This window comes from Malus sylvestris, chromosome 10 (genome assembly GCF_916048215.2).
Source record: "Malus sylvestris chromosome 10, drMalSylv7.2, whole genome shotgun sequence".
NCBI classification, from domain to species: domain Eukaryota; kingdom Viridiplantae; phylum Streptophyta; class Magnoliopsida; order Rosales; family Rosaceae; genus Malus; species Malus sylvestris.
The window spans coordinates 30,096,282-30,109,570 of record NC_062269.1 but is presented as its reverse complement, the minus strand read 5'-3'; the positions used below and the strand labels follow the sequence as shown (position 1 = coordinate 30,109,570).

Genomic DNA, 13,289 nt, shown 5'->3' with positions numbered 1-13,289 from the left:
TTACATTATAATACGTGAATTAGTAACATTAAATGACTTTTTTGACTATCATACTAAAAAGTTTATCCGATTTAAAAGTTGAAATTGAATTTATGGGGAGGTCATATTTATTGTCTAAAGCAATAGTACCTCAGCATCTGGTGTGAAATCACCATCTTCCTCTCTTTTGAGGCCACCATGCTAAGCTGGGAGTTCTTCTGGTTCTACAAACCCTTTTGGTAAATTTCCAAGCAAATTTGTGAGATAAAGGAACATAAATTAAGCATTCAAACAGTAATTAATAAAATTATGATATTATATAGGTTATATATAAATCTTACTTGAGAAGGGTTTTGGTAACATTTGAAGGCCTGGCAAACACAAACTTCATTTTGGTTCTTTGACTTAGGAGCCTTGATCTGAGCACATGCAGCAAATAATACTAAAGAGGAGCATTTATCACAATCTGCAAATTAATCAACCAATCTTATTTCAAAATTTGCGCATATATTTCACTATTTCAGTGTGACCATCACATTGTAATATATTATTAATCAATATAACCTCAAATTTGAGAGCACTACTTGCGTTCTTTTGAATGAGCTCTGGATAGTTTTCTTGGAGCAAAACTAGGGTTTTGTTGCTACGAGAACGAAGCTCATTCATGTCCAGCCCCGCGAGTTCTTCAAATCCGTAACGCCAACCATAGAATCCACTCCTCCATCCTTGCCCATAAAATGTGAAACACAAGGGGTGCCCTTCCTTGTCTAAAACACACGTTCGAGTTTTTCCATTTACGTACCACTTTCTATTTAAGTCTACCCCAATTTCAGTCCACCCTCATTTAAAATTTTATATTTTAATTTTTTATAAGAACACCACCATTTCAGTACAATCATCATCTTAACAATCAGATAGTGATTATATTAAATATAAATATTCACGTGAATATATTTGACCATCAAATGATGACGGTATCAAACAACAATTTATTTCCCTCTCCTCTATCTCTACACATGCTTTTCCTCCTCCTACATCGACGTCCTTGTTAAACAGACCTTGTAGCTTCAAATTTCTGCACCACCAATCCAAAATTGAATCTTTGGGTTGTCTTCAATCTCCATTATCACGCTTTCTTTAATTTCATGTGGATCTTGAAAAAAATCCAAGAGTTGCAATTCTGAGTTGTTTTTCTGATTCTCTTAATATTGTTTTTCAGAACCAGAATTACTATATATATATATATATATATATATATATATAGAAATCACCTTCAAATCATATTCAACAACTTTTGGCATGCCAATCATATTCAAGCAAGCATTATTTAAGACAACGAGAAAAGAAGGGCAACAAATCTGAACTAATGAATTAGATTATGAAAAACGAAAATCGTATATGGACTAGAAATTTCAGGTGTTCAAAAATTGTTTTTCGATGCGCCTCAAAAATTTGCGTGCGTTTGTGTGGAGAAAGATGAACAATGCCCTCAAAAAATATTAGGGTTCGAGTGTGTGTGGATAGAAATATTATATGTTCAAAACCAGATTTTGAACCACATTATTTCTAGCTCATGGTGAGGCTTAGCCTGTCCACCAGATAATATCGTTTGTTAAAAAAAAAAAGTATGCGTCTTTTTTTGTCTTTTCACACAATTAAAATTTTAAGAAAGTTAAACTTAACTGGTGGGGTGAACTTAGATGGGAAGTGACGTTTAAATAGAAATACTCTTATAATTAAGTATAAATCTCACCATTCGTAGCAATCAAATTTGAGGCCTCCTACTTACAATTGAAGTAGAATACTGCTAAAGTTGTATGTACCAGTGCCAAGTTTTTTCTTAATACATTTAACAGTATCTATACTAAGAGATGGGGAAGTGGACTAGATCTCATAATGTGCTAGTCATATAATTTGGTTCGAGAAATGCTACTAGACCATAGAACTAAGTAGACACAGTGTTAAGCTTTTAGAAGAGCTAAAAAACGCTTTCGGATGAATAAAAGGACCTTATGTGGTATGCAGACTTTTAAAATGACTGGATTACACACTTTTTAGTGCTTTACAAATAAACTTCACTGATTTTCCTAAAGACACTTCCAAATGGTTTTTTTCATTAATAGTTTTGTGCTCATTTAGGACAACGGTCTAATGGTATTTCTCCACTTATAAATGAAAAGCCTTAAGTTCAATTCTCGCTAAAAACAAACTTGAACCACATTATTGTGAAACATATTAAAAGACAATCAAGGGACATAATTAAGAGGAGAGTGCAAGAGGTAAAATGAAAATTGTAAAACCTCTCCCCGAAAGAAAAACATAAGTAAAAGAACAGTAAATAAGGTAAAGCTTATTGCTTTGCGGAAAAATAAAACATCATCCGTCTCGAAATCAAACATAACCAAAAGGAGTCATTTTTACATGCCTAACACATGAATCTATCGGCCGAATTCCAAGCCTAATTATAAAAGAACAATCCCAACAGCCACACAAATCTTATAATCTTTATGTACAGCGATTACATCAAATGTCAACGAAACGATCCGTATCTACATCATAAGCATGGTTATCTATCTGAAGCCTGGAGTAGCTGTATCACGACTCCCGATACTTGGTCAGGTCAAATGTCAGAGTTTCCGAACAGCTGCAATCAAGCAAACGCAGTTATTGCATTACTAAACCGTATAAAGTGAATTGTGAAAATTTATTGATGTTCCTAGTATCGTGTGAAGCTCACCTCCTTTCGCAGTCCCTGTAAACCCCAACTAAAGCATCAGCCTTGTCGTAGAAGCTATCTTTTAGAGAAATTACAATGCTCTGAAAACCACCTCCTCCCTCATCATCTTGGTTAGCCCTGGCTCCTTCACGTGACTTTGAACGGATGAATCCAGCAACCTTGGCAACATTCAAGTTATCTAGTGCAGCATCGACTTCATCCAGTATGAAAAACGGTGAAGGCCTAAAACTGAACCCATTTATAAGAGGAAAGAGAACTATTAGTATACATTAGTATTGTGGCGATCTCCATATACACAGTAAGTTCCATCCCAAAACTTTCATGTGTGATAGTCTGCTACACTTAAAAGGTAAATACTCTTCCATTCGTAATGAGTTAAGAGACACCTGTGTATGGAAAAGAGTAATGCCAATGCAGCAACGGTTTTCTCGCCGCCAGATAATTGTTCCATATCACGAAAGCGCTTTGTTGGGGGCATAGCAGTGTACTTGATGCCATGTAAAAATGGATCATCTTCATTTTCCAAATTTAAGTATGCCGTCCCACCCAGTGGATGTGTGTTGCTCTTCGTGAGTTGTTTGTATATCTTATCAATACTACTGGAAATATGTTGGAAGGCATCCATAAACAACTCGTACCTGCATTGACCAAAACAAGAAAACAAAAAAGCTAACTGCATTACAATCCAAGGCCACAGAACAGATGGTAGGTGTTGCAGGAGATCACCGTAAAACAATACAATACTGCTGCTTTTCAAAAGTGGAATATTAAAAATTTCTCTGTCTAGTTCTTATCCTATAGAAAACGGCTATTTAACAGAGCAGAATCGCATGTCAATCATCCTTCATCCACTGAATTGTGTTTTATCTGGTAATAGTGTAGAAGCAATTAGTACCTCTTCTGCTTAACGGAGTTAAACAGATCAGCTTTTTCCTTCTCTTCTATTCTAGCCACTTCAAACTCTTCAGTTACAGCTCTTTCCTTTTCTTTAATAGCCTCATATTGGTCCAGGGCCTTCAAATTTGGAGCTGTTTTTTCAATTTCTGAAATTACGGCATCCATTTTTTGCTTAAATTCCACCTCAAGCTTCTCCCGTTCAGATGGCCTTCTGTCCCGCACATGAGACTTGTTTAACTGACTAAAATCCAAAAATGGGCCCATTGTGGAGGAATCAGTCTCCATTGGGTCTGAGATGATGGGAAGGTTTATTTGTTCCAATTCACATTTCTCTACTATTTCCTGCTTCTGTGACATCAGCTGCTCAATCTGCGACTCCTGTAAGGTAAGAAAAACATACATAAGCCTTTTAAATTTACCTAGAACAAGGTCCACAACTGGTGAAAACAGAACTGAACTCCAACCTTAGCATGTATCTGTCGATTAAGTTTGGATAAACTTGTTGTAGCTGTAGAACCCCGCTTGTTCCATTCTTGGATTTCCTTCTCACACCCTTCTGACTTGGATTTCCATTCTAACGAATAGGAAGAGACATATTAAGAACTAAATCTCGGGCCGATTGAATAGAAGCGTCAAAATTTAATTTCTTGGAAAACAATATGGTCCCATTTCATACCTTGTATTTCTTCCTTCCAACGATCGATCTCATCAGAAGCTTTTTCTGCTGCTGACTTGGCTGCAGCCTCTTCCTTCTGAACCCGTTCTAAAGCTTTTTTAAATTTACTAATAGAATCTTGGAGTTCGTTAATTCGTGATTCCATGTCCCGGTTTTGCTCATACTCTAACCTGTAAGTAAACAAAAATAAAAGTATTGCATCATATGATCTGAGTGAGCGCCACGGCTACAACTAGTAAATAAAAAAAATGAGGAACCTGTTGATTCCAAACAGATATTACAAAACGAAGGAAATGAAACTCTTAACAGATTTAAACTGACATCTAAGTTGATATTTGCATGTATTGAATTGAGAGATAAATGGAGGGGGAGGCTAGGACGTACTGGTACTTCAACTTTGAAAGCTGGCTACTCAAACTAAGCCTCTCTTCAGCCATATATTGGGAAGCCTTGAGTTGATTTTCCTCGTACTCACGGATGTTTGCCACCCCAACAGATCTACTAAAATCTTTGTAAATTCTGTCAACAATTTCATTTATCCTCTTCTCAAGCTTATTGATTTCCTTGCTTCGCTTATCTACAGCTTGCTTTAACTGCAAGAAAATTTGAAAACTGCTGGAACTACAGGCTTGAAATCAAATATTGCAATAAACTAGATGACGAGCCTTGTCGTAGAAAAATCAAAACAAAAAACCTTGAGAAGTTCAGGACTGCTGCGATCAATCTCTTCTTTTATATTCTGCTTTTCCCGCGCCAAGGTTGCAAGTTTGTCCTTAATGCTTTTCTGAAACAAAAATTGTCTGATTTGTCATCCGCCAGAAATTTTCATTGTATAAGATAATAAAATCAAGAAATAACAATGTCATTTTGCTTTGCAGTGCATACAGTACACCTCCACCCCCACCCACCCAAAACAAATAAAATAAAGGGGTAATTTGACCTTAGATGGGGAGAAAAATTAGGATTGAGTGAGAGGTCAATACAACAACAACAAAGCCTTATCCCACTAAGATGGGCCGGCTATATGAATCCTAGACCGCCACTACGCTCGGTTTTGTGTCATGTCTTCCGTTAGATCCAAGTAGTCCAAGTCTTTTCTTAGAGTCTCTTTCCAAGTCTTCCTAGGTATTCCTCTACCCCTTTGGCCCTGAGTCTCTGTCTCGTAATCACATCTTCTAACCGAAGCATCTGTAGGTCTTCGTTTCACATGTCCAAACCACCTAAACCGATTTTCTCTCATCTTAGATGGAGAGAATAAAATGTTTATATTGACCTTATTTGAAGAGGATAAACGATCCAAATGACCTATGCTAGAAAGTGGAATGCCCATTGACCTATGCCGAAATATAAAACTATCTATTGACCTAAACCGAATTTAAAATAAAACCTACTTATTTCAAATATTTGAAACTGGCCACACCTTTCCACAATTCCATATCTAAAGATCATATTTTATTTTTCAAATCACATACAACAACACATAGCAACAGCTCTAATTTTTCAACGTCCATCTTCCCTTCTGGATATGGATTATGGGTCATATTACTATCCCACCCAAGTTATGCCAGAATCAAATGTAAAGATTTCAAAAGAATTTCTATCCCACCCAAGTTATGCCAGAATCTCAAGACATTTTCAGAATGTTATATGAAACAATTCTATGCTAACTGCTAAACAAAAGTTCAAGGACCTGAGCAGCTATAATCTAACCGAGGGACCAAAACAAGATGAAAAGTGGGTATGGATGCAAAAGTAAATACCTATTGCCACCATACTTAAAGCTTCAAAGCATGATAAACTAACAATAAAAACCATTCAGGCAAGCCTTCATCTGTAGAATGGAAGAGAATTCGATGGATTTACCTTCTCAATCTCTGCATACTGGATCTTTTTTTGAAGTCCACTAATTCTACCAGTTGTCTCAGACTCTTTTATCTGCATCTCTCTAATTGACCCCAGCTCTTCCAACTCTGACTCAAACTGTTCTTTCTTCTTCTTCAGTCCTACAGAACAAAAACAGTTAAAGCCACATCCAAAATAATCCCAACAAAAATCAAATTAAAACATTATGAAAACTCAAAAACGACCTTCAACTTTTTTATCATCCCACTGTTTTGACCTTGCTTCCATTCCACCACTGGTACCGCCAGTCATTGTGCCGGATTTCGCGAGCAGAATTCCATCAACAGTTACAACTAATTTATATCGGAAACATAAAAAGGTAAATATCTAATTCAATAAGAACATGATTAATACACAATGTGAAATATTTTACAAAAAGAAGCTAATTACCTTTGAACCTCTCACCAGTCCAGCTGAGACGCTTAGCCTCATCAAGTTCATCACAGACAAGAGTATTGCCAACCGCAAAAAGAATTGCCTTCTCCAAGGCAGGATCAAATGTGTGATTTGTTAAGACCACAAACCATAGAAGCTTTTTCAGATTTTCATTAATAATCACAGTTTAATCTCACAACGCAACCAAAACAAAAAGAATAGAGGCCAACACATAAAATATAGCATGGCATAATCAAGACATAACCAACAGCAACAAGTTGATAACAGTCACCAGAATACATGCAGACATGACGAAAATGTGGAAAAGTGCCAAAAGGTTTAATCATCAGTTAAGTAACTCATATTCCTTTTGAGCGACAAGAGCAAGGGAGTCACATGATGGAAACATTACTGAAGATGAAAGAAGAAAAACATGCACATGAAATCACGAGTAGGGAGAATTGTCAGCTGACCAGAATGGAGCACCTGAAAAAGACAGGACTCGAGAATTTTTGCAATCAAAATGCCCAAACACTGATACAAGCAGCCATGGACACTGACAGCAAACAAAATACCCAGGCTACTGTACTGTAAGATCATTACCAGAAGAGAGGATTATAGAAGTATTGCATTGCTAAAGGATATTGTACTACATCAAAGATCAGCTTTGCAGTACCACCTAAATTGCGCAATCTCTCCATTACGGGCTTCACACGAACAGACTGAAGAGGTATGAATGTCTGAGGAGGAAGCCTTTGTTCTTTCAAATACTGCAGGGATATAAAAGGATCAGTACCAGAATTGCATTCACATACTTCAAAAGTTTTGTCAACCCATGAATCCAGTGATGACTAGTCAACAAACCCATAAACAACCCAGATATTTGTATTCAACACACACAACTAGCAACTACGTACATGGAAATTGAAATGAAAATAAGCATCTGTTCTTTTCTAGAAGGGAGGACTGCATTCAAAGCCAGAAGATGAACTGTCCTCAAGTATTCAGTATGCAAACGGTAGGATAGTTAACAGCTACAGGATGCCTCATCCATGCTCAGGGGCCAATCACATTTTATGGTTCAACAATTCTCAGTGATATGAAGCACAAAAATGTTAAAACTACCAATAAAATACAAAAGCAATTTATTGATTCTTGATGTCAACAGTATAATTTAGATCAACACACTATGAAGGTAAGCTTATAAGATCATAAATCACCTTGATGCATTCCTTTCCTGTTTGTTCATCCTCAACTACAACTGCATCCATAAATTTACCCATGGCAACAGTAACAGCGAGGTTATACTTTTTTTGTGTTGGCCTACAAAGTTCAGTCATACGACCGTGGACACCGTGAAACAGGCGTTTGAGAGTCTCGACTGCCTGAGACAATCTGGAATCTCTCTCATTCTCATATCTGTCAGCCTTCAATTCCCGTAGTTGCTTTTCTATTTCATCAATTTTTGACTTCAGATTTTCATATTTTGTTCTGTATGCACCAAAAAAGACAATGGAAACATGAATTCAATGCTTTTTTGTCTTAATTTCGGGTAAAACAACCAAACAAAACGACAGAATATAAAACACAATGAAATCAACACATAAGAGAATAGGGTGGCAGCAAGATACACCTGCCAGAGCCTACACACACATATATACATAAAATAGAGATTCATACAGGCAAGCTGAATAACCTGGCCTGTGAATTTTTAGATTGCATGGCACGCAGTTCATTATCCAGATTTTTAGCTTCATCCCTATGTTTCGCAGAATTTTCTTTAATTTTTTTCTGCCTTGTTAGCATTTGTTCCTCTTGTTCCTCTAATTCAGCCTCGCGACTTCTCAACTGTTGAAGATTTTCTTCCAAATTCTTTTGAGCTTCAAGATCAGCATGTTGTTGCCTATCCAGAACCTCTTTCTCATCTCTTAGCTTTGCAGTTTTCATTCCAGCATCTTCCTTGCTGTACACCAGCATTCCAATGACAATTTAGAAAACCATATCATGGAGAGAAACTCTAGAGAAAGCACAATGGTTAAATGAATGTAAAAGTCCAAAAAGAAAAGGGTAAGCAGGGCAACAAGTTCATTCCTCAGCTTAAACTTGAAAAAAAAAAACATTGTATTTGGCCCAAGGAAACTATATTTTAGTTGAATAAAAGTAAAGAGCCAGACTACCATCAGAATCAGATACACGAGCCATATAAAGCAGGATCTCCAAACACTTACATTCGAAAATATTCCCTTAATTCAGTATCATCTAACTTCAGTTTGTCGCCACTATCTCGGCCTTTTTCATGTAAATCCTCTAGTTTTGCAGTCAAATCATGTATGCCCTTCTGGAGCTGCTTTATATCCTCTTTATGTCTTTTCCTTTCTTGTTCTTTCTTAGCGAGCTCCTTCTCACTTTTCTTGATTTTTGCATTTATACGAGACATTTCCTCTTTCAGTTTCAGAAGGTCTGGTTGCTGCAAACAGAAAAAACAATATTCGATGACCAATAATTTTTTCCACTTCAGCTCAAAATAAACTCATTTTAATTAACACAGATATCAAGTGAATTTTCTATGTCCTGTTGGAGCCGAGGAAAACTCACACTTTTGTCAAGTTTATTATTTCTATCTGAAATCTTCTTTTCACATTGTGCAATCTCTTTCAGATATTTTGCTTGTTCTTTCTTCTTATTGTTTGCTTCTAGCTGAAATTCATCAATTTCTTGCATAACTTGTTCACGGCTTTTCTTTTCAGCTTCAAGTTCCTCAGTCATTTTTGCAATATCCTTTTCTATGTTGAACAATTGCCATAAAGAATGTTCTTTCTTCAAAGATTTCTGCAAGAAAAAATAGATAATCATACAATTAGCATATCACAACTGTTAGAAACTATGAGGCAGAACATTCAATGGAAGACACTTAAAAACTATTAAACTTGTATAAATAACAAACTTCAAAACCAAAATTTAGCATGGAGAAAAGTTTGACATATTAAGGATTCCCCACATAGCCTACACTAGCTTTTTTTTTTACAAGTCTTGTGTGTATGAATGAGTGTGCAAGTGATTGAGTGTGTGTGTGTGTGTGTGTGTGTGTGTGTGTGTGTGTGTGTGTGAGAGAGAGAGAGAGAGAGAGAGAACCAAGTCTTTGCAAGACCCATTTAGTATGCTCTTTCCTGAATTACATAATCCCCTACAGGCATGAATTTTCAGCCTACCTTCGCATTCACTTTGTCTTTGTACTATTCTTCCCTTTGTGTGTGTGTGTGTGTGTGTTTGGTTAAGGGATGGCAAGCTAGAAATATTAAGCATTCAGTTTGTCTTTGTACTATTCTTCCCCTTTGTGTGTGTGTGTGTGTTTGGTTAAGGGATCGCAAGCCAGAAATATTAAGCATTCAGTTTGTGAGAGAATCCAAAAAATTATAAAACTTAAAAATTTTCATGGACAACTAACTGCAATTCTGCAGCTAAAACAGATAAGGTATTCAGACAAAACATGCATATGCATCCATGAATGCAGACATATGTAAATGTAACCCATGTATTCATGCATGTATATGCAGCATATACATGCACATGTATGAAACCAACAAAGAAACCTTGAGATACGCACCAGTTGATCTTGCAGGCGGAGGTGTTTCTCGGCTTCTTCTTTTTGTTCTTTCTTTTGCCTCCTCTCCAATACTATTGTTCTCTTTCTCTGATAAACAAGACTTGCTTTTTGTTCAGCTTCGGATTTTTCTTCTTCATATTTTTCATAGTCTCTCTTGAGTTCATCAGACCCAGAGATCTGCTCAAGAAGTGCAGTGAGTTCCTTGGGATTTTTGGAGGCAATGGACTCCACATCACCCTAAAATAAAAAGATAAAAGGTAGTTAGAAGTCACCCCTACTTCCTATGCACATATCAGAACCACCGTAAGAGCGCCAATATATCTTAACAATATTTGAAAACTAGTGAACCAGGCACAGTTTAGCATACTCATAAACTTCCTAACAGTTAGATACCCGTTAGGCAATGACTTGACACTTATATGGCCACTCATGTTTCCCTTTTATGACTAGGACTACTCATTTTCCCTCTTTGGCCTAAAATGAATATACTCTCCAATGCAAATAAGATGAAACACACGGTACTAACTCGCCACTACATATGAGTCAACGATAGATGTTACAGTGACGGAAAGTTGGAAACCATAGACAGGGACATGAAATCCTAATTACAATTTCAAAATTGAAGTCTACATGGAGTCTCATACATTTCAATAGCTTCTGAGAAGTCATATACATTTGAAAATAAATAGATATATTTCCATTTCTCCACAACCACACAGCACGGAAAATAAATGCAAATGATTTCCTTTGCCTCCTTATTCAGAGAAAAAATTCCAAGTGCCCCGTATTCAAGCGGTTACTCCACATGTCACAAAATAACTGTAGGGACATGGAAAAATATATCATTTTCTCCGCTTGTATTATGACATGTGGAGTACCGCTTGAATACCCAGTACTCGGAAAAATATCTCCCTTATTCAGCTCCATATTTTCAGCTTCCAATCAGCAACACCTCCGACACATAAAATATTTAAATCGACAGAGTAATGAAGTACTCTAAGCTCACATTACATATTGGAAACTGTGAAACTCGAAAACATTTGGTCTTTTAAATTAACCTGAAAGACGAGGAAATTCCGGGCCTTGACAAGAATCCCGAGAGACCTGAGCTTCGCATTGTACTCTTCCCACGTCACAGACGCCCCATCGATACGGTACTCGCTGCCCGCTCCGCCTGTAATGGCTCGGGTGAACTGGAGCTCCGCCCCGTTGTCCAGCTGGTAAACCAACCGGACAAAGGCCCTGCGGCCCTTCTGGTCCTTCTCCTTGTCGTCGAAGGCATAGATCAGGTCCTTCAGCTGGGCCCCACGGAGGTGGCCCGTCCGCACGCCGAGGACGAAGCTTATGGCGTCCATGAGGTTGGACTTTCCAGCGCCATTGGGCCCAATAATCGCCGTGAAGTCGTAGAAGGGGCCGATGGTCTGGAAGCCCTTATAGGACTTGAAGTTCTCGAGCTCCAGGCGGAGGATTTTTCCCTGAGAGACCAGGGACGGCATGGCCGGTCGAAGCAAAACTAGGGTTTGGGAAAAAGTGGAGATTTAGGGCGATTCTGAAAATTGAAGCTAGGGCTTCAGTGATTAGTAGCAGAGGGAGAAAATTTACAGAAGCTTGAGATTTTCCGGGAAAACGAAGTGCGATTTTCCTGGGAAAATGGAGGGAAATTGAAAGTCGGAGGAGGAGGGGAATTGGCGGGAGAAGGGGAGTTTTGCAGAAGTGGTGGAACTAACCAGGGACCCGACCATGCTCGAAGGGCGTATTGACATTTTCCACTTCGCTGCATTAAAACGCTAATCGTCGTTGTCGTTTTGGATTTTTAGTAGGTCCAATTTTTTGGTTGGTTTTTGGCATTTTGTAAGGCAAAGGTTAGATTATTTGTGTTTTGGTCTCTTTCTAGCTTTCTTGCCTAATTTTACTAAAAGAAAGTGTTATTAACGTACTAATTTTTACCTCTTACGCATTTTTATTAATTTTTTATCATTAGTTTTCTTCTATTTATTTGATTTGATAATCGAAAATTATAAGAGTATGTGCGAAGTAAAAATCTTTAATTAATTGCATCACCAGTGTTATAATGCAGTGGTATTGTTCTTTGTTAGGTATTTTAACTTAAATTCTCGTTATACTAGAATATTATTTAACTAAGCTCGCCATATAACAAGCATATATTGATTAATTGATTCCCTATTTTGACACATAATAAACATTCATCAAATTGATAGAGTCATTAAGACAATTAGGGTCATCTCTAAGATTTTAGAGGGCTTGTGCGAAATTTGTGAAAAGGCCCTTCCTTAAGAATTTTTTTTTTTTTAACAAACAATATTATCTGCACTAACAGGAAGGTGATGAGCTTAGTCTCACCATGGGCTAGCAATAATGTGGTTCAAATTCGCCTTTAGCGAGAATCGAACCTAAGACTTCTCACTTACAATTGAAGATGAATACTACTAGAACGTAGTGGCAACCTCCTTAAGATTTTTTTTTTTAAAAGGACTATCTATTGATGCTAGAAAACAATCACTTAAATCAAAACAAATTTTAGCAATTGAAAGTTTACAAATGTCATTAATCATCAGTAAAAAGAGTTACAAACATAATCTTCACTAAATAATCAAAAACAGTTAATTCTTAAACAACCAAGCATGAAAAGAAGAACTTCAAAACTCTTAACTTTGAAGTTTCACTTAAACATATAACATTATTAAATTGAAAAAATATCATTGTTTGTGACGACCCATCCCGAATTTAAATATATTTTTTTACCTCGAGTTCGTGGAAATGACTATTTTGCCCTCGTGGGCCTTGTGACGTGGATGTACTTATATAGTTTTAAATTATTTTCCTGCCAATGTGATCAATTGTATTCGACGTCACGAAGGTGTCGACTCGAGTTAGGGCCAAATTGGGTTCGTAACGAAAACGTTACGGATGAATAAGTGAGATTGGGTTGGTTTTATTATTATTTGGACCAATCAGATAGGCCATAAATCCCATAGCCCAATTAGAGCTTGAGACCATTTTAAATTGCCTAATACGGACACATGCACACACACACACGTGCAACCTCACCTTCTCTCTCTTCCCTTCTCGAATTTTCTTCTTTGTCCATACAACCGAAG

General features: G+C 37.1%; 1 protein-coding gene across 1 annotated transcript; it reads right to left on the bottom strand.

Annotated features, from left to right (window-relative positions):
• Positions 1-2,318: 2,318 nt before the first annotated feature.
• Positions 2,319-11,921, bottom strand: LOC126586401 (structural maintenance of chromosomes protein 1-like). Its single transcript, XM_050251240.1, has 18 exons — positions 11,229-11,921; positions 10,171-10,407; positions 9,162-9,395; positions 8,795-9,033; positions 8,263-8,529; positions 7,787-8,057; positions 7,212-7,336; positions 6,582-6,691; positions 6,377-6,484; positions 6,153-6,292; positions 4,984-5,073; positions 4,674-4,882; positions 4,290-4,459; positions 4,078-4,187; positions 3,612-3,991; positions 3,103-3,354; positions 2,717-2,944; positions 2,319-2,623 (listed from the first exon to the last, which is right to left on the bottom strand). The coding sequence occupies exons 1-18, from the start codon at positions 11,664-11,666 to the stop codon at positions 2,575-2,577; spliced, it is 3,657 nt and encodes a 1,218-aa protein (XP_050107197.1). The 5' UTR covers positions 11,667-11,921; the 3' UTR covers positions 2,319-2,574.
• Between the last annotated feature and the right edge of the window lie 1,368 nt (positions 11,922-13,289).